This window comes from Molothrus ater, chromosome 1 (assembly GCF_012460135.2).
Source record: "Molothrus ater isolate BHLD 08-10-18 breed brown headed cowbird chromosome 1, BPBGC_Mater_1.1, whole genome shotgun sequence".
In the NCBI taxonomy this organism is placed as follows: domain Eukaryota; kingdom Metazoa; phylum Chordata; class Aves; order Passeriformes; family Icteridae; genus Molothrus; species Molothrus ater.
In genome coordinates, this window is record NC_050478.2 from 111081229 (window position 1) to 111103439 (window position 22211).

Sequence of the window (22211 nt, forward strand, 5' to 3'; positions counted from 1 at the left end):
TATTGCACGTTTTCTCACAGCTTACTAGGTATACATGAATATTGCATTGGGATGTTGGTACAACACTAAGATAAGGGCAACAAATTAAAGTAAACATAAGAAATGGGAGAGCCTTTGTAAAAATGTGCAGACAACTCGTTCAGCACAACTGTTGATGGCTTGGCCTTGAGCTCAGTTGGTGGAGCTGCTGCTGCCGGGCTGCCAAGATAATGTGTGTGATGTAATTGTGCCAAGCCCATACTATCACAGTATTACAGCAAAACTGTCTGTGAACTGGGCACATTCCCAGTTACATTCAGGTGCAGTAACAAGGTAAATGGAAGGGTTCTGCCAATACTGTGTATATGTAGAGTTACAGCCTGAAGTGGGTGTTTTGTGGCAAAAAGGGCAATGTGTCTTTTGCTGAGCAGGTAGAGATGATAGTCTTTTCTCAGTGCCAGTGTTATCTCTTTTACGAAATGACTCTACAAGGATGCCCTTCTCCCTGCAGCTGCATTACAAGCTGCAGAGGAAAGATGTAAGAATGGCTACAAAGTACAGATTAAAAACCCATCCAGCTCACTGCTCTGACTCTGCTTGTGGCCAGATGCCCACAATGTGGACACTGGGTATAAGCATAGGTCAAGCTGAACGGATTAACTGGCCAAATAAGAATACCAGTTGCTTTGTTGCTGTCTGAATATGCAATAATCTCTGATCTTCAGTGGAAACTAGATGTTTGAATGCTAGAAAGTTCTGAGTGTTTTCTGTTCTTTTGGGGTTTTTTTTTTGCTTGGAGACATATTCTTAAGATACTTATATAGTCCTAAACTGAGCTTGTTTATGTGGTTGCCTGCAATTTCTTTATGCAACCTTCACAAGCCCTTCCTGCTTTCCGAAGTTTTTGGAACAGTTAGTTAATTCTAACTCTCCATCTTCCCCTTTGACTGAAATTTGCAATTTCCTTTCGAGAAACAACTTCCTATTGAGTACTAAGTTATCTGACCACTTTGATGTATTTGAAGTATTTTTTTGAAGTCCTGAAGGCATTGCAAAATCCAGTGTTGTCTTCACAGCTTAAATTTCTGCACTGTCTGAATTGAGGAAGTACAGAAGTGGACAGGAGCTCATCTAACTAACAAATGAAAATACAATTAAATTGTGCTTGATCATGCAGTGTCACTGTAAAATTCCAAACTGTGGTAATTGAAACCTGGTTAGGCAGCTCAAGAGGACTGAATTGTCACGTTTTTGCTGTGATCAGCATTGGCTTTGGGAAATTTGGGAGTTGTATGGATTTCCAAAAAACACTGCAGCCTATCTGGAGGCAGATGCAGACATGGGCTGATTTCTGTGGTGCAGCCCATCATCATGCCAGAGCTACAGGAATCTAAGTCCTGGCCTGCAAAATAGCCATTAAACTTCAATTTAGATGCCTGTGTTCTATATACAATAAACAGATGAGCTTAAGTGCTAAATACCAGGAGTCCCAGCTACTGTCTTTCTGACCAAGGAACACTTAAGCTCCCTGGTGTTCCTGCACTTTATCTAATGCCTGTTTGATGTGGAGCAGGGACTGAAGCTCTTCGAGATCCTTTGAATCTTGTGGGGTTTTTTTCTGCAGTGACACAGCCTTCAAGGGAGGGGCAGAAATTACCTCCTTGTTGCTTTGTTTGGTGGGTAGAGAATTTTACAGAGAGGAAGGGATTTAAATTCTCTTAATATAGAAATTGTCTTGTTAGAGTTGGGGCTTCTCTGTTGCTTAGGCTGAAATGCCTGGAGTGTTATTGAAGAGCTGTGTTTACTCTTGTGGGTGTGCTTTCCAATGCCAGCAATGCATGTACAGCATGCTGTGAGTGGAAATCCCTGCAGAGCATAAACTCACACCTACTGAATCAAGCCCCTAAACAGGCTTAGGTACAGAAGTACCAGCTTTGTACTCACAGGTTTATATGTGACATAAACCACGAGTCTGCAGAGTTGCAATGCATCTGGTTATGTCCAAAAGGACTGACCTCTTGGACTTTGATGTCTAAATGCCATCAAAACTCCTCTTGGAGCCTGAGTCTTAGCTTTTATAGCTGAAGATAATCTTATGTATTTGCCCGCATAGAACATTTTTAATGTTTTCTTTTAATTGTCATCTCCCTGAAGTTATCCAAGTGATTACCAGTCTGCTGTTTTGAAGAGGTAACAAGTTAAGGGAGGACTTTCAAAGATCCTTTAAATTTGAACGTGTGCTTACACTAATTTTAAATGTAAATGCTTTGCAGTTCTGCTTCCCTCACCCCTAAATGCTAACAGTGCTCAGTGTTTTTACATGGGAGTTGGTGTCTAGCACCTGTGCAAAATATATTTCAGAACAGAGTTGCCAGATACAGTTGAGAATCACTTGTGAAAATTTTGTTTAAAGAACATGTCCCCAAACCACAGGAGATGCTAAATTGAGTCTTTAACGTCAGGCTTTCTGACTCAGTCCTGCACTTACACCACACCACTAGATGATGACATTTTATTCTGAAGGTTCACCAGTTCAGGCAGTACTTCATAAACATCATCTGCTTTTAAAGTAGATCCCTGGCTTTCTATTGCAGCTATTGTTTCCTCTTCTGTATCTGAAGCAGGGAATTCCCCAGATTTCTCCCAAGAGGTTTTTTTTGGTTTTGTTTTTTTTTTTTTTTTTGTAATTCTGGGCTGTACTCTCTCCCTGGAAATCTTCTGGTATAATTTTATTTCATCAGTCACAAGTGAAGTCTTATGCTGGTGGTTTCCATATACAGAAAATTATTTAAATTATTTCCTCTGTATCCACCAATGTGGTTTTATATGTTGTCTGTCAAACTACTTTAGACATCCTCTGTGCTTCTTTGTGCCAGGGGTGTATCCATAGGGAAGCCACATTTGTGCACCTGGTCTTCAGAGTCTTGGCCATGATATGTGGTAGTAGTATAAGAGCTAGAAAACCCATCAGCATAAATCCAGTGGTGTTGCTATCATAGCAAACCTGATTTATATGCTTTCTGAATCCCCTCTCTGCACTGTGCTTTTTGAATGGCTGTCAGATGAAATAGAGGAGCTTTTTTCATCTCTGCCTATTTTTCCTGGACTACTGTATTTGCTAGGATATTCATAAGGCATTGCTTTAATGCTGTCCAAATTCTAGTCTATCAGTATAGTATTACTTGAAACCACAGAACTAATTATGATACTGACCTTAAGTTTTGAGATTTTGAGTATAAGAAAGCATTGCTGCTTTTGCTCCCTATTTTTGTGTAGTATGTTTCTGTAATCCTTCAGATGTAAAGATACCTGTCATGAAAGTCCTGCAAATATTTTTTATATATTTGGAACCAGTTTCTAGAGGATGTATCCATGTGTAGTGGGTTGTGAAGGGATATGGAGTTCAGTGTTGGGGCAAGGAGGAGTGGGTATGTAGGTGCATGAGTCTGCTTTTGACATATGGTCATGTTTTCTGTTTAGTAAAATTTATCTTGAATTATTGCAGCCTTACATAGAAGAAGTCAGTGAAGATAACTGAAATTTCTATTCTGGAAAAAGTGGAGTGAATTTAGGAACCTCTAAAGGAACCTCTTTATAGCCAGACTACTTATTAGGCAGAAGAAGCAAACAAGTTAACATTAGGTACTTAGAAGTCACAAAGAGAATCCTAAAACTGGGGAGAAAAGCATGTGGCATTTTCTAAATGGAAATTTCCTGAATGGAAAATGTCAGGCTTATTTAAATATAAACAAACAAATGTAATTGCTTGTGTGTAGGATGTAGTGCATATACATTTTTTTTTTTCACTGTGGTGTTAGAGAGTGTGGGTGACTTGTTAAATTCAATTTGCAATTTCTTAATAGCTTTCTCCTTAAGAAGTGGTTGTCTTGTTAGGTAGTCTAAACGTAATTGTACAGTTTTGCTATTTTACATAGGGTAAGCTTTCTTTTCCTTTAATAACTGCATTCCAGGAGCAATACTACTTCCACTTGGCTGTAGTGATGCAGTTTTGAAGGATTTCTGTTGATAGTAAAATAAAAAGAAAAAAATGAAATCTCTTATTTGATGCTACTCTTGAAAATTGACACAAATGGTCAATTTTTGGTCTGGAAACTCCATTCTTCCTCCCTTCTAAGTGATTAGTCCATAACAGAATCAGTTGGCTTTTGGCAGGTTGGAGGGAAAATGCATTTAACATGTCTTAGGTTTCCAAGTGTAAATTTGGCTGTTACTAAACATGTCAAAAGGATTTTCATCCTGAAGTCTTGATATGTGTTAAAGTTACATTAATGGTCTGAATTGTAGTAGCTGCAGTGTAAAACTGTGAGTCAGTATTTTGAATATCAAGGGTTTAATTGATGCACTTGTGATTGTATTTTCACATTATTTTGACATGAGTGTGAAACTGAGAAGTAATCTTTTCTGCAAGAATATTCAAATGCTTGTCTGAATCCTGAAAATACATACTTCTTTATGCCTAGACTAAATCATCTTGCACCATTATATGACACAGCTGTGTTTGTTCTTAGTCTGACTTTCCTTAACTAAATTTTTTGCTTTATTTTAATAACATAATTAGTGTGTGGTTTATTTTTAATGAATTGATAACTGTAGAACACAATGTGATACCTACCTTTCCTCTGATATCTAAAAACTTATTTTAACTTTGACTCTCCATCTTTGAGGAGAGTTATAATACATTGATAGATTTGTATAGTTACTGTCCTAGCACTGATAGGAAGTACTGTGTGAGTTATACTCTAAATCATTAAAACATCAGTATAGATAAGCTGATTAGGCTTTTGGCAAGTAGAAAGCAAGATCTTGCTCCACTGCAGTTCTGCTGTATTTTGTACCCTGAAGAATTACCCTAGACACATGGGAAATTTTTGAGATTTTGAAAGACAGATTCTTTTTTTTTTCATTATTGTTATCCTTATTATTGTTTTTATTCAAGCCACATCTGCTGTAATGTCTCACCCATTTTTCTGACCAAAATGAAATTACTGTTGTTGCGAGCTGGGGAATGCAGATCGTCCAGGCAGCAATTTAGTTTGCTCTATGCAGGAGTATCTCTTTGGTGACTGGGAGTGGGAGATATAAAATGATGCAGTGTTTTAGTTACTATAGACCCTGATGACCACTTGTTGCTGCTGAAGTAATATGAGTGCATGCTGTATTGTTCTCTAGACTAAGAAAAGAACTTCTGATTAAAATACTTGCCACTAAGACAAGCACAAAATTGATACAGTGGGTGCCAAAATTTGCACTTCTGCATTTTGGCAGTAAAGCTGCCTGTCACACAATTCCTAAAAATGGCGCAGCCAGATGCCCAGAACTGCCTGAGCACTTCTTCAAAGCTGTTGTCACTGTCCCTCTCCTTTCTAAATTTGGGTTTTTTCGCTTCCCCTGTCCCAAATTTTCAGTGCAGAGCACAGCTCCCAGAGCTTGCTGGTGTTTGAGAGTTAACTGCTGTTTAATGAAAAGTGTTCTTCTTTTTTTTACTTTTAGTACAAATTTTGGGTTCAGGTGTGTGATATTTTTAGTTGCTTTACCAAACATTGCAAGTTTTTGATCAGAATGCTAATAGGTCACTTCCAAGTTCAAGAGAAAAAGATTTGCAAGACTTTTTTAAAATCTTGCTAGCTGCAGAGTTTGATCTGAAGGACAAATATCACACAAGCATTTTTACTTTGGGAAGAGGAAAATGAGGAGAATGTGTTTCATTTAATCATATCTTAAAGAACAGATTTCTAAATGGTTTTCTGAGAGGTTGAATTAACCTCTATGATTTTAGCATTATCTTGTCTGCTTTGAGCTTCCCTTATATTATAAAAAAAGGGGACACACACATCCCACACATGAATTTTGCATTTTCCACGTGTAAATACACATTGACACGTGCTAACAGAATTGAAAAGAAAATGACAGTTTTCCATTATTTTTCCCCTCCCTTTCTGAAGCACTGCTTTAAGGATGGAAGTGAAATTGAACCATCATAATCTCTCAATCTGATTTGAGATAGTGGAGGCATGAATCCAAAAGCTATTGGTGACTCCCGAGGATACCAGTCAAGGATTGCTTTTTGAAGTATGTTAAAGTGCATGACATGCACTGAGAGTCTTTTGTTCTCTTTGCCTGTAATTGGAAAGAATGACCTTAATTCTTCTTAATAATACTACTTTATGGAAGCTTTATAATCCTTATAAGGAAATGCTCAATACAAATTATAGATGTTAGTATTGCAGGGCTCCTTTCTTTACAAGTTCTCATGTCAGCTGCTAGCCCATTCTTATAGAATTACAGTCCATTGAGTTTAGTTGTGTAATGATTGTATTTGATTACTGGGACATTTCAAGTGTATCTTCCTGATAAGTCTATGTGTGTGCTTATTTTCTACAAAAGTTTTAAATATCTGTGATTGTCTCCTTGGGTCCTACAATGTTATATTTTACCCATATTATGGCAGTCATGTCACTAAATGTAATGTAACACACCTATATTACAGCACACAAATTTTATTCTAATCTAGATCTCAAAGGAGTTTTAAAGTCTGTACTTTGAAATCTTTTCATGTACTATGAACAGTCAGCACAGCTAAATGTGTCAAACTTAAGACAGTATTGTAGCAGGGAGCAATTTTGACTCCCTATAAAGTGTATATTTGCAGCAACATTGCAATTTTCAATTACAATGCCTTACCCAATTGATGTTTACTTTATTTTCCTTCTGTTTCCCCAAAGTGTAGGCACGTGATCTGAAAGAAAATCTGTAAACTTCATGCTGGGCTTCGTTTTCTTTGTTCTTTATCCAAATAGAACTAATTTTAGCTGAGTACATTTAATGTATTTTTCAAAGCAGTTTCATTGTTTGGTGTCCTTTGGCTTACTTGGAAAAGCAGTTAAATGGGTTTTCTGTTTCTTTAGCCTGCATATAGGTGCTCTCATCCATGTTAGAAATCAGTTGAGGTGAAGGTGGCGCTTTTGTGTGCGTGCACATGCTGTCATCATTGACACAGTATTTCAGACGTGGTAAGACATTTCCTGCCCCAAAATGTTTGCTGTTTAAGGTAGTTTTAACAGTGCAAAACCGCAAAATGATCTAGAAAAAGTTAGGCTGTGTGTGGAAGGACTTCTGGAGAGGAGGGAAAGGGTTGAAAGAAGCTGGAAATGAAGAGGAGGGGAAAATGAAGGGACTATTTTAGGCTTTGGGGGCAGTTCCACAGGAGTTGTGAAGCAATAAATGGGGCAAAGGGAAGCACAGTCAAGTGAGAAGAATGTGGAGTGAGTGGGAGTAGAAGAAAATGAATGTAATGTGCTGCACTGCCTGGCAGCCTGGTGTCTCCTTAAGCTGCCAGTGCTGCAGCCATGAACGCTGGCACTGATGCAGCTGGAAGTGCAGAATCTTAATTTCAAGATATTTCTGTGTGTCCCTGTGGATATTGTCAACAAAAATTTTTCCACTAAGCGCTGAGCATTATTGCAGAAATTATGCCTGTATTGCATTTGTGTTATACAACACTGTGCCACTTGTGTTTCCATTCTCTCTCATTTTCTTTTTTCTTTCCTTTTATGGTAAGTGCTTTTCTAAGGGTTTTCACAGGAAACTGCAGATCAACCAAAGAGATCAATCAGTGTGAATAATTTTTGCTTTACTGAATACCTGTGTGCAATCCCTCATTTAGCTGATTATTCTGGAATTGCTTCCTTTAATCTCAAAAATAACGTGCTTGCAGTTATCATCTACTTTTGGAAAGAATACATAATATGAAAGATTTGAAAGTCTTTGACTGTTCTCTGATCTATCTATACAGTGACATTACTATGAGAAGCATTTTCTGTTTTAGAAACAACTTTTTTAAAAGCCTGCAAGATGATTATACAATTCATAACTGTATTGGGTAAAATGAGAGAAGCAATTTTATAAGGAAATATTAAATTTGCTTAGACCAAATGATCTGTTTGGAGAAAAAAAACACCAAACTTTTGAGACCTATAGATGGCCTTAGTGCTAAATGCTTGTCTGCTTTCCCAGAGTTATATCTGTTTGTCTAGTAAAAGATATTACCTCCCATTGCAAGTATTTGTTCTCTCTGAAGGCTTGTGTTAAAACAAAACAGTTGCTTGAAGATGGAAATGTATTTCCTCCTTTAACAGTACCTACTGAATCCTGCAGGTGTTTAGTCTAGGTGCTTTAGGATTTAATTCATAAATAATAATTTGGCTTTTAATCATGCCTTTCAGTTGAGCCCTCTTGTTACAGCCAAGCTTTAACCGGGATGATTACTATAACATCACCTAAACCAGAGACAATAAAACTGAGGTTTCATGGCACAGATCCACTAACTTTAATAAATGAAACTGAGTGAATAACTATAAACAAAGAATGTGAAAGTAGGTTATCAAACCATGTGATAACATCGGTTCCTTGGAAACATGAAAGTAACTATTTCTGTGTCAAGAACGAAACCCTGTTTAAGTGGTATTATAAGCTGACTGCAATTTTCCTGTGTGCCCAAACTTCAGTGTATAATGTTGAGGCTTCTGTGCGAAATGATGTAATTATCTGCATGCCCTATCAGAGTCAGGTATTTATATTTGAAAGCCTAGGTCTCTGTCATCTGGAGGATCCTTATCAAGATGAGAGCTCAACTGCGTGGGATAATATGCAGTTGCATGAGAGGAGACCTGGTTCTGTCCCTGAATAGTTTGCAAGATGTAACACGTGAAGTGGCGTCTCCCCCTTCCCCTCTTTTTTTTGAAGAAGGGAATGGAGAGCAAGGGTTATGGTAATTCACTTGAATGTAACGTTGGCTAGCAGTGTGCACAAATTGTCCAAACTGTCTCTAACAGCCAGTCATTTTCCCTGAGAGAAAATGAAGATGTCCTTGTATGATGGAAAAAAACATTAGACAAAGCAGGAAAAGCACTTGTAGGTTGTCCATGTTAACATTTTTCAGCATTATTTGGTCTCTTAGCAGTTGGCTATTTCTCTGATTGCAGACTGATGGTGAGACCAGTGGTACTGAGATAATACTAGGAAGCAATAGATTGAATTCTAAATGCTAAAGAAGTCAACTAATCTACTAAAATGATGCTTTTAAGAGATGCAGTTGCAGTGCAAATGCTACAGATGCCAAGATTGCAGCAGGGTCTATACTCTGTAGAGTACAAGTCAGTGTCCCTTAACTAATGTTAAGTAATCTGCTCATTTTGCACTTTAGCAGCTCAATGTCCCCTACTATTCTTTCCTGTCCTTGTGCACAGCAGACAACAGTTTTGTTCAGCCTTACCTTTGGGATCATTATTTAATTCTACATCTACACAGCACCCTCAGAAAGAAATAGTGCTTCTTGCTTTCCAGCCTGATTTTGTGTAAAAAGGCACTTGGGCTGAGACAAGAGCCTCACCTGTTTCGGTCGGCTGATCCATGCCTCAGAACAACCTGTTCTGGGAGAGGCAGGCTGGAACAGCTTGTGGATGGATCTCCAGAGGTATAGCCTGCTTAACCTGTTTGCCTTGTGAAAGCTGAGGTTTCTGCTCAGGATTAGAAGTTACGGCTTCGATTTCATCTTTCTTACCACTTGTGCATTCTTTACCTGCCTTAAAAGAAAAAAGAAAAAGTCAGTAAATACCATCTTTGCATTAGGTCTATAAAAAATCTGGTTTGTTGTCATTTTAATTACTCTTCTCCCAAAGTTCTTCTTTTGAAGATCAGATTTTCATGTTGATTTTTGTGTGTCTGTGCAAAATCTTATTTTGATGTTATTTTTTCGGTTCTTGTTTCCTACAGTGATTAGTGCTACATGCAGGATACTGCCTGCCAGTGGTGTATGTGTACAGGACTGTGTGTGAGAGAGCTCAAACCAAACAAAAACATACACCTCTCCCCTGACAAAAAAGAATGCACAGCCAAACATACTGCATGCAAGCATAATCGTCACCTCATTTTCCACTTCAAGGCAGTATGATCTAAACAAGATATGGGAACTGATAAATGATGATACAAGTTATTTATTTTGTTAATTATTATTTCATGTGTGATATAAACCACCATTTTGTGGGCTTATGTACTGTGCTTCAACTTCCTCACTCTGTGAAGTGGAAGAGGGAGTTTTCCTGTCCCTCTATGACTTCTTCAAAAGTGATGCAGGAAGCCCAGCATCAGATAATTGGCTCTTGGATCTGACAGCAGCCATACCCTTCCAATTATTTCTGCAGAGTTCCATGAAACCCCTTTCAACTCCCTCTGTGTATGAAAGCATCTCTGAAACTGTCCCATTTGCTTTTCTTGTGATAACAGCTACTGGTATTTTTCCTTTGGGTTGAATCCTATTTTTGGGGTTACCTTTTAAGACAGTAGCTAATGCAGCTGTATTTTGACAGGGTTTGCAGAATAAATGGTGTCAGACATGGGTAAGACTTCCCCAGGAGCTCTTCAAAGGGAAGCCCAGCAGTGGTGTGTAAGGTTTGGTAGCTGACCTGCTTCCTCCAGAGATAATCTGAATCAATTTCCTTTACGATAGGAAGCTCTAGGCTGCTGGATGCAGTGAATCCTTTTTGATTAGTCATAGAAGAGAAGTCCTAACCACTTGTTTAAAGGTCTCAAAACACCATTAAAGAGGAGATGAGGGTGCAGTCTGTGACCAAATTCTGCTTTGAATAATTACAGTGTTGCTGCCTACACTTCTCCTCCATATTCAAGTAGATACCGCATTCTTCTTTGCTACTTGGCATAAATGATTTTGTGTGCTAATAACTACTGCATTCCAGCCCTGGGGTGGTGGCAGCTGGGAGACAGCAAAAATCATTCCCATGTCTGTGTGAAGGGAGATGTCACTGAGGTTTAGTGGTGGCCAGGCTGGGAGAGAGAAGCTCGGTGGGTGCTTGCTCTTGGAGAATCCCAGGGAAGTGCTCGAGGTGGCTGTCCCGGTGCTTGGGGAGCACTCGGCTCAGTTTCCTGTAATGGCAGCCACAAAGTGCTATGTGTGTGGAGCAGGACATGTCATTTCCTAGTGCACTGAACCAACACCACTGATAAATATTTAGGACAGATCAGATGGTCTGAGTGCGTGTGCTGGGGAGGAATGCAGCACTTGGCTAAACAACCAGGCATTATCTGAGATCCATTTTAAATATGTGCTGTCTCTGTAATAACACTGGGTGGTTGTTCCAGATACGAAATTTCAGTTAATCTGCTGTGTCAGTTTGGGCTTGCAAGTCCAAAAATACCTTATTAGTGATTTATGTCTTTCATTGTTCTTTTTTACATACGATTATCTCTGCCCACGCACCGCTACCTAATCTTGTATTTTTGCGTGCTGTTCCTGTGGTTATTCCATGAGAAGAAGGCTTGGTGTCACCCACAGAGTTGCACATGCCTAACTCTGCACTTCAACATACAGTTTCTTGTATGAAGGAATATTTGAATTATATCCCTCTAGAGTGAAAGTAGCTAGTTTACCAAGATTAGTATTCCAAATTATTTCTCAAGCTACTGGGAAAGTATATTTGGCATAGACTTCAGTGCTTCAGTTAAAGCTTCAGAAAACAGAGAGCTTTGAAGAGAATTGCAAGCTTTAAATCCTTTGTATCTTTAATTATCTTTATAGAGCTGAATAATATCCTGTACTATCTGTGTGCACAATGCTTGAATTAATTTTGTGTTGATTAATTGAGGGAAAACTTCTTTTCTTTTACCTTTACCCTACTCCCTGTAATCCTGCAAGCCAGCTGCTGGTGGAGTTAGCTTCGAGCACTCATTAGCATAGCCTGGGCCTTTGACATACTGCACTGGTGATTTATGCTTGTGAATATTCATTGTGCTAAATCCAGTGGCTTTTCTGCTCACTCTTGTTTTTTAGAGAGTACCACGCAAGATACAAGGTCTCTTTGCAACCCATAACCAGCTGCCTGGGGTAGAAGTTGGCTGGGTTTGAATCTCTTTGCAGGCATGACAGCAAAGTACCTGCAGTGCAAATGCAGGGAAGACTGGATAAAGGAAAAGGCAGTAGGGTAGTCACCAGAGTTCACTGTGTGTTTGTTAATCATACTGTTATACTGGTCAGCTTCCACCATCCTGAGAGCTGTCATGAGAGGGCAGGTAGGGGAATTGCTGATCAAGTCTGAAAAACATGAGGGAATCACGAAAGGGAAAAAGCTAGTCCATGAAAGAACAGGCAGGGGGTAAGAGAAAATGCTTCCAGAACCAGAGGCAAATATACGTGAATGGACAAGCAGGAGGGAGATGCCACAAGATTAATTTTACTCTGTATGTACTGTGATCAGAGCCTGAAACTCTGAAATACTGTTGCTGTTTCTGACATAACTTGGCTCTGTGACCTTGAGAAAGCCTGGTTCCCTAAGGGTGCTCTGAGAAACACTCTTAGTTCTGCCATTTGAGCTAGGCTGTGGTAGGATAATAGGAGGGAAGACTTCTATATTATTTAGGGAAGGAAATGACAGACTAAGTGACCTCCATCTGCAAAAAGTTATATCAATGTCTATATAGAATTTGATATGCGTTTTTTGTCTCTAAGACATACTGCAGCATGCTGAAGTATCTTAGTTTCAGGTGATAAACTTGTTCATAGTATCTGTGAACTCTTATTGAGCATCTTATCTGCAAAGTATCTTCATATCTACTGGGAAATATTTACAATATTAACTGAATGTATGCAACTGAACAAATGGAAGTGTTTAATGGCTACAAAGGTGAGGTGTGGATACTGATGTTTTTCTGCAGAAATCACTGAGTGATGTGTCTTGGGAGAAGAGAAAAGGGAGATAAGAAACCCACACAACTGCTCACCACCTTGTCTCTGATTAGCAATCACTGTCTGAGAGCCTTTTAAAAATACAGATTTATTATTTATTTTGATAGGTTTGATCTGTTAGCTTTCTCTTTTTACAAAAAACTTTGTAAGGTCCTGCTTTCTGTGCTAACGCTGGAAACTTCAAATGGAAATGTAACACTTCTCATGTTAACTTACTGCTATTTTATTGATAAAAAATATCAAGTGCTTATTTAACTCATCAAATACAGATTTTACTTGCTTCCATCACTATTGAAGTGAAAAGGTGATTTTTTCAGGCCTTCTAGAAGCAAACATTGTGCAGATTGCCAAGGTACTGCCAGAGAACTCACAGGGTGTTCAGCAAGAGGTAGCTGAAGCAAATCTCTTGAGGCTGAGGGAGGAAGTACTTGGTCACAGATGTAACGGCATAGTATTGTCTGTGCTGCATGTGTGCAAAATCTATGTGCTTGTGGAATGCCATCTTCATTCCACTGAAGTCAAGAGTTTTGTGTTTGAACAATTTGGGCTAGGATTTTAGAGTTTCTGTGGTTTGTTTTTGTTCTTAGTGAATGCAAATTGATACAGGCAAATATATGCGCTTTAGCAATCTTAGCTGCTTAGTTGGGATTTGCTGTTTCTCATTTTGGTTTCTATTTTTACATGTATACCATCTTCTTTGTTAACTAGACCTGGGAGTGCTGTCAAAAATATATCATTAATTAATTAATCTTGAGAGCTCTTTATTTTTTGATGCATTTTGATTTAAAAAATGCTTAACCTTAAAATATTGGGTCCTGGATGCTCCAATACAGTACTCAATGACTTCTTTACTTTCCTGTAGTCAAATCTTAACAGAAAAAATGGCAATAGCCTGTGTATTTATACTTGTCATTTTCCCTTAAAAGAAAGAGCCATAAAAGGGGAGCATTTGTAGCTTTTCAGATGACACAGTCACAGAGAAAATAGATTTATTTTAAAATCAAACAAAATGAACTATGCTTATTGTTTTAGTGATAAAGATTGAGGTCAATCCCAGATTTTTTTTTCAGTCAGCCCCTCGATATAGACAAGTGGCTAGCATGATGTAGAAGAGGGTGTTGTGGAAAGGCCATCATTGGAAATATAACTATATCTTAGTGAACAGTCTACTACAAAGTATTTGGAGGTATTGGGATATATGGGAGACAGTCATGAAAATCCTCGGATCGGAGATTATTGCATTGGGATCAGGGGTCAGAGGAAGAAATTAGGTGGGGAAACTGAGCCTGTGTGTGGTGGGAAGCATTGTACTCTCAGCCACTGTAACCAAAATTACTATATTTCAAAATAATAAGCCATGTGGAAAACCAGTTTTAATTTGACAATTCTTTGTGCTTAGCAGTGGTGCTCTTCTGAAACTCTAAAAATGCAGAAGAAAAACATGATATTGCTGGGGATATTATTAAAAAAAATCAACAAAATAGCAACAAAACTCCTAGAAATTCTTCTTTGTGATGTTTAAGATATTGATAAAAAAATGAAGAATTTCCTCACTATTTATCAATGATTGTTTTAAAGTGAATCAAAGAAATATTTTTTTTTGCCAGCTCTTCCCCACCATATTGCTGGTAGGCTTGCCAGCTTGTTTACTGATACTTGAAAAATCGTATTTGATGTGTGTTTTGAAAATATTTTTCTCTTTAGACTAGAATTCTGATTATGCCTACAGTTTAAAAATGTACAGAACTGGAAGGCTAAGTTTTTGTTCTTTGTTTTTCTTCTGCATTTTTAGAGTTTCCTCTTTTAAGAAAAATTTCCAACTGACCAATTAAAAAAACATCAACAACAAAAAACCACTAACAAGCAAACAAAACAAAAACCCCAAAGTACGGTTTTCTTGGGGAAGTTCAGTCTAAACAAGTATACAGTAATATTAGCAGAAATTATTTATTAGACAATCTTTAGTTAGGAAAGCTTCTTAACGCTTAAATAGTCAGTGGGATTAAAACGTGCTTAATTTAAAGCACTTCCCAAGGCTTTTCTCATTTGCATTTCACTTGCTCAGAGAACTTCAGGTTCACATCCTTTTTTTAGGTGCAGTGGATATCTTAGCTATTTGAGAAAAATTAAAGCATTCCTAATGCAAGTGAGTGCATTGGAATGGTGTTTTAAGAATGAAGTGCTTGCTTACTGCTTTCAGAGTCTTTGAAATCTTTTATTTCTGGCTCATTTCCAATATGAAAGTAGTTTGTTTTCAGAGAAATATTGTTGCCAAGGGACAGATGTTGACTGTGTTGTGTTTAAAGCAGACTGATATTAATTACATTCTTTTAGCTATTCTACTTCTCTGGGTAACTTTAAAAGGTCCTTCCAATTTCCAGAGTACTTAGGTAAGCCCTCGGAACATGAACACAGTGTCTCGGCATTTACGTGAAAAATGTATCAGAGAACTGGCAAGAGCTGAACTTATTTTTGTGCACAGTTGAGAAATGCTGTTTTCAGATGATTACACTAATTAATAACATGGAACAGCTTTAGTGAATTTAATGAATGCTGTGATTTCCCTCCCTTTCCTCTTTTGCCTTTCAAGTCTGTATCCGAGCCAGTTGTCAAACAGCCTCTGTGGAGCATTACTTACTGCATTTTACCAGAGGAATGGGGTAATTTTTTTCTGTGATTGAGGCAGCATGGTCTGGAGCAATGTCAGCCTTTGGGGTTTCCCAGTTTCCCACTGATAATGCAAAGTTAATATTTTGTGTTTGGGGTTTTGGTTCTTTCAAGATCAGTCTGAGTAACTTGCCTTGCCTTGTCTACAGTTTTATGCCAGCTTACTTGAGCTGGCCTAGTGCTGGTTGGTCCCAGTGACAGGACTGTCACTGCCCCACCAGAACCTACAGACAGTGTTGGTTTGGTTGTTTTGCGTTTTTTTCAACTAGCTCCTGAAGACTGAGCCCATCTCATGTTTCTTAGTCCTCTGCCCATTTCAGTGGTTTAGATCATTTTGTTCTGTACTTGGTAAAATGTCACTTTCCAAGTATTTTTGCTTAATACTCAGTACTTTAAGAAACACTGGGTGAAGAGAACATAATGCATGTAACAGCTGTGCAGAGCTCACCTTAGGGAGCCAACCCAGTAGCCTTAACCTGCTTCTGCAGGAGCCCTAGAGGGGAGCAAAATAAGCTCAGCCAAAGCAGGTGAATTTTCCCCCCCAGCCCTCTTCTCAGCCTTCCATGTCTCTACAGAGTTGTTTTTTCTGCCTTATCCTCTCATCCTTCCCTCAGTGGGATGAGTTCTGTGTGTCCTATGAGTTTCTGATAGAAGAGCTCCAGTGAGGTTCTGTGGGGCTGAACTCCAGCCCTGCTGGCTCTCAGCCCTGACTGCTGACCAGTGATCCATCCTCTTTGGAGCTACCTGGAGACAGCCCAACAGCTTATGCTCAACTTTTGAAACCTTCCTGGGAAGCTGTAGGCCTGCTGGATATGGATGAAGGCCTGCTTTAGTGTTCAAAATCATGTTTTAACAAAAGGTTACATACTTGACAGCTACAAGCTGTCAGTAGAGGCATGTGTTTCTTCCTTCCATTTAAACTATGGAAGCTGACCTTCCTGTTTGCTCGAATCCCAATACAAAGCTCTCTTTCCTTCAGCTTCCAGTCATGATCCCTGTCACTCATTAGCCTCTCTCTACTTCCCTCAAACTTGCCTTAGATAAAAACATTAGCCTAATTCTCCAGACCTAGTTATTTAAAAACCCTAAACGTTACTCCTCTCAGTTGTCCCTCAAGAGATGATTCTTATGTTCAGGAGTTGATGTTGACTGACAAAAGATTAATGTGCATTTACAGTGAAGTTGTCCAAGTTGTATTAATAAATTGGCATTCCATTTGTGGGTTACTGGGTAACATAAACCTGCCTACATAAATCTATACCCCCTCATTAGCCTTCTGTTCAAACAGCTTTTTGTCTTTATTCATTTAGGCAATTTCGACAGAAATATCTGAGTACTCCTCCGATAACGACAGCCTGGGAGAAGGAGAGGCCACCCTGGCCACCACCACTCCAGGATCCAGTAAGGGATTACAGCCAGGGTCAGGAGGGGACACGGGGGATGTCCCAGCACGACCGGCCAGCGAGTGGCTGAGGTCAGCACAGGCCCTTCTCTGCACCCCGGGGAAGCCGGCGGGAAGGGACCCCCAGAGCCCCCACTGAGTCTGCCAAGAAGAGGAAGCTACTGAGGTAAATGGACTGTCCACCTCAAGGATTTCTTTATGGCTGTTTATTCTTAAATTATAAGTAAAACAATACCTGCCAAAGTGTTGGAGTGTGTTTCAAGGGTAAACATTTTAGAGACGCAAATATGAAAAACTTAAAGAATGTCATTTATCTGTAAACAAGCAAAAAAGGCAAGAAATAATAAATTTAAAATATCTTGTGAAAGCTCTCAATCTTGAGAGCTGTTCAAATTGATTCCTGTTCAAATTGATTTTTGCACTTCTAATAATGCTTTACAGATGTGTGAGTGGACATACTTCTATTCTAGCTTCCAATAATTTCATTGCATTGTGCCTCTCAAGAAAGTCTGCAAAAATGCTGCACCTCAGGTTTTAGGATATTTTTTTTTTTTGGTCCTCTCCAGATTTGTCAGTGCAAAATGATCCAAAATAATGTAGGAAAGGAGTGGATGAGCAGTAGTTCTGATGAGAGTAGGACAGAGCATTATGTAGGTAATGGGAGGATGTATTCCTAAGCTGAAATTTAAGTGTCTGTGACTAAGTTAAATACATTAGAAAAATATGTAACTGCTGAAAGAAAGTAGCCTGAGATGGAGCAGTTGAAGCCTGAAGTTCTAACTAATTACAGTGCAGAAATGGTCACTTGCTATATTGAATTAATGAAAGTTGTGTTAATTTAAATGGTATATGTGAAGATATACCTCAAGCTGTGGAGACCACAATTACAAATGGTGCTGCTCTACATCCCTATTGTTGTTTTAACAATGTGCTTCTCTTACAGCTGAATCTATGTACAGTAATCAGTCAATTACTTAAAAAGTAAACATTCAATTAATAGGCATACCTTATTTTTCTCCAAAATATTCTTGGCTATTTCAAAATGCTCTCTGAGGAAACAGGTTTGGAAGTCCTAATTACTGAGGATGTCTATACTTAAAAGTGCTTTGCTTATGCAATCAAGCTTTATTTCTTGTCACTTTAGAAAACATGCATACTCAGCTGTACTAGGTCAGACCACAGCTGTAACCCCCAAAAATTCCTTATAGTGGCCAGAAGCAAGCATGTGTGAATGTAATAGAAACAGGACAAGTGTACAGTGGTATTTTGCCCAGGTGCTCTTCCAGCTTTGAGCAGTTCCTGAGCTGTTTGTTACCATTAGTGGGTTTGTCTTTTTCTAAATTCCAGCTGCATTTGATGACCTTTACTATCAACAGTCTAAATGCAAAAAATGTTTTATGGGAAATATACTCTGACACAAGTGTATAAGAAAATAGATTGCTTTAAAAACAAAGAAAACAACAAGACCAAACCATCCACAATTATGTAGAATGTAATCTGTCTGGAGTGGCCAGAGGAGCAGAGCTTACAGGGCTTTTTACCTTCCATCCTGTGGTTCCACTTTGGATTCCTTTGGGAACAGGGAAGCAGGCAGGAAATTCCTTAGTTATGAGTGTTGTTTATCTAGTTATTTTTCTCATCCAGGTAATTGTCATCTTTTCACTCTTCCTGTTCAGGGCATTAATTCCATGTGTCTCTCCCATCCTCCCTTTTACTGCTGACAGAGAACATTTTCATTGATGTGATAGCAGTGGATGTAAGCTTGCATCCTCAATAGGAAAGCACAGGTTTTCTGTGCTGTGGATTGATGGCCATTTTGGGGAGTGGTTTGTCAGCTTCTTGATTGATTGAGTGACAATCCCTTCTTTGTGATTTAACAGCTAAAAGCTACAAAGCAGTCGTGGCCTTGTCATTTCTCCTTCCTTCCTACCTCTGCTGCAGCTCAAGGCCGCAGCAGAAAGAGCAATGAGCAGGGGAATCATCCTGAAGCTGGATCTGGCCCATGAGCTCCCACGCAGATGGACCATTTGGAACTGCTCAGGAGGTGGAAGAGAGCCACAAATCTCTGCTTAGCCGGGCTCTCTTTCTCCAGGCCAGTGCCTAGGGAAGCATGGGCTGAGCAGAGATGGTGCAGGTGTTGTAGAGCTGCCATCTTCCTGTGGGAATTCCTGTGCTGTAGGTTCAACTCCAAATCCACAATGTATTGTGTATGCTTTTTTCCTCGAGGAGTCCTTATGGAGGTAGAGTAGGTCTCCTCCCATTTTGTTTCCCCTTTGAAGAAAATAGGGAATATTTCTATTTTTATATCTCTTTGTTTGACATGTGTAAATTTATCTTCAAATATAGAGATATATTTTCAAGAAATTTTAGCTTATATTTTCTGTAGAAATCTTAGTCGTGTTACAATCTGCATTTATGTTTGCACTGCCTGATTGGAGCTATGCCTCTGTTACATCAGTGGGTACATTTTTCTGGGTAACTTCAAAGAAACCCCCCTCCAATATCCCCCCTAAATCCCAAAATCCCAAGCAAAACCAAACCAAATAAAGAAAAGGACCTTAACAATCTCTGGAAAAATTCAGATAAATCCTTTCTACTGTCCTTTCTTCCTGGATACCTCCTGGTGCTAAAATGGAAATGGATAGTTGCCTGGATGGGAGGAAAGAGTATTGTTTGTTTGACCCTATCACAGATAGAGTTGTCATACACTAAAAAAATTGATATACAACCAAAGCAACAGAAATCTTCAGATGTAAGCTAATTATGGATGATTAAAATAAATTTTTGTGATCCTAGCATTGGAAATTTGACTGTAAATTCAACACCTTTGAGTGTAAATAAAATGAGAAGCCCATCTATGTCCCCAGATCCACATGCACAATATACAGTGCTGGTGCTGCTGCTGCTGAGCCAGATTTGAAGGAGCATGTTGCAATTCTCCTCTGTTAGGGGTTAAGTGGGGTTTTGGAAGACAATTGGTGTCTGAAGACAAAAATGATGTGGTGAAAGCAATTTCTCCCCCACCAGATCTACTGCTAAATTCTCATGTTTTCTTGGATCCCTGTAATGTTAGTTTTTGTTTTCAGAAGTGTCCTAAGTAAAGATTATTCTTCTTTCTACCATGGTCCCTAGGGGAGAGCAGGTAGTCTGGATGGTGGGGTTTGTCCTTCAGGGGTGTTGGTGGCTCTGAAGAGCTGTGCTGTGGGAGATGCCAGCTTGTCACACTGAAAGCAAAGCAGATAATCTCTTGCCCACAGCCATCAATGCCACTGCTTGGGAAATCCTCCCCTTAAACACTGATATTATGTGGCTGTGTAGTTGCCTTCCTCTATTTAAACAAGCCTGTTGGTGGATGCAGTGGGAATACATAATTTTCCCAGGTGCACTGCCAGATCCATGGCCTTGGACTGCAGCTGTGAGCTCCTAAGTGAGTTGAGGATTGGGCACTACTGGTGGTACCTGGTACTGAGATGAGCAGCTGTGGTGATCAGGTCAAGAGGGGTTGGGTTTACATGCTCCTGCCCTTTTATTCCATCCCAAAGCTTCAGTTTCTCAGCTTGAGTCAGCACTTCATGGGAAAATTATGCAAATGATTTGTAAACCTGAGGAGAGGGAGTATTTATTGCAAAGAACAGTTTTCAAGAAATTCTTCTTGTTACATTTGAAATCCATGTTAATGCTATGAGGTGAAATGTCTAAACTGTATTAGTTCAAATCCTTTCAAAGTTCCTGTGTGAAAGAATGGAGGAATGTAGAGTATTGCAAGTTTTAACATTTATTACATGTATTGAACAAATAACTGGGTTCATTCAGTATTTGTAGAGAAGAAAACTCAAAATGCATGTACTCAGCTCCTCTTGTCTGCAAGTAAACCTTTCTTAAATGTTTTCTGAGTTTACTTTTTCCATTAAGATTTTATTTCCACCAGAAAAAAAAAAGTCTGAGGTTATTGTAGGAAATAAATATCTTAAGTTATAAAATGTTAACTCTACATCTAAATCTGTCATGTTGCAAGAGCTTATAGTTCTGAGGAATAAGCTTTAGCTTTTTGTTTGGTTTTTTGAGTACTTGAGTGGCTGTTTATAGTTCAAGAGAAACAGGATTTCCCAAGATTTTATTTTAAATTATCTTATATCTGCTTGTGTGCAGACCACATACGAATCTGATCAGCTAAAATTAACTTTTGTTATCAAAAGAGGAGAAAATTACAGAATGTCCTGGTACTATGTGCAGTAAATGAAGCCCAGTTGTTACATGAGGCCAACTGAGGTCCTGAAAATAAAGGAAATTGCCAAGGGAAGAGGTAGCTGGCACAAATGAAGCAGACTTTTACTCTAAAATTTGGACTGTTCCTTCTTTACATGCATCCACAAGTGACATGAGGATGTAACAACAATGGACTAGCCCTTTGGATGGTCATGTTTTTATGCTAATTTTAACTATTTCTGTAGCTATTTAACTTTTCTTTGCTAGTGAATTTCTTGTTGGATTAGGAAAATATAAATGAAGAATATCATGGCTACAGTACAGATGACTTGTCATCACTGGCAGTGTACACAGTAAAATTATTTTGCCCTTAGAGGAAGTTAAATTGTATTTTCTCTTTTAGAAAGTGTGGATGGTTTCAGTGGGCCAAATGTCTGGTGCTAATGGGAGAAAAAAGTACCATGTTTGTCATTGGTCACAGCCAGTACAGCTTCATGAGGGAGAAGTCCTGCTTGAAAACCCTTCTGTGACAGGGTAGCCCACCCAGCTGATCTAGGGAAGCCAGTAGATGTGATCTTTTTGGACTTCAAAAGCAAAACTTTTGGTACTGTCTTCTGCAGTACCCTGCAGACCAAATGTCCAGCACACAGCTGGATAACCATGCTCAGTGATGGGTGAGCAGCTGGCTCACAGGCTGGAGACAAAGGTTACAGTGAATGGGGTGATCAGGCTGGGGTCTGGTCACCAGTGGGGTTCTGCAGGGCTCCATCCTCAGCCCACTTCTCTTCAACATCTTCATTAACCACTGGGATGCAGGATTCAAAGGGACACTAAGTGAGTTTGCCAATGGCACTAAATTAGGGAGTGCTGTCAGCTCTCTTGAGGGCAGAGAGGCTCTGCAGAGAGACCTCAACAAATGAGAGGACTGGGCAATCACCAACTGCATGAAGTTTAACAAAGGCAAGTGCCAGATTCTGCACCTGGGATGGGGCAGTCCTGGTCCTGTGTACAGACTGGGGAATGACTTGCTGGAAGGCAGGTCCTGGTCACTGGGAATTTGAACATGAGTCATTGGGGCCTTTTTCATTTCTTCAGCAAGTGCCCCATGAAGTGGAAAGGAGTCTAAAGGGACAGCTGAGTGTCAGTCACTTCACCAGTTAATGTGAAAGTAGGAGAGATGAT

General features: G+C 39.2%; 1 protein-coding gene across 1 annotated transcript in view; it reads left to right on the forward strand.

Annotated features, from left to right (window-relative positions):
* Nucleotides 1–22211, forward strand: part of SPIDR (scaffold protein involved in DNA repair) — a 196275-nt gene that overhangs the window by 35073 nt on the left and 138991 nt on the right. The window contains 2 exon segments of the mRNA XM_036379007.1: nucleotides 16732–16944; nucleotides 16946–16989. Of these exon segments, the coding sequence (XP_036234900.1) occupies nucleotides 16732–16944; nucleotides 16946–16989 (257 nt within the window).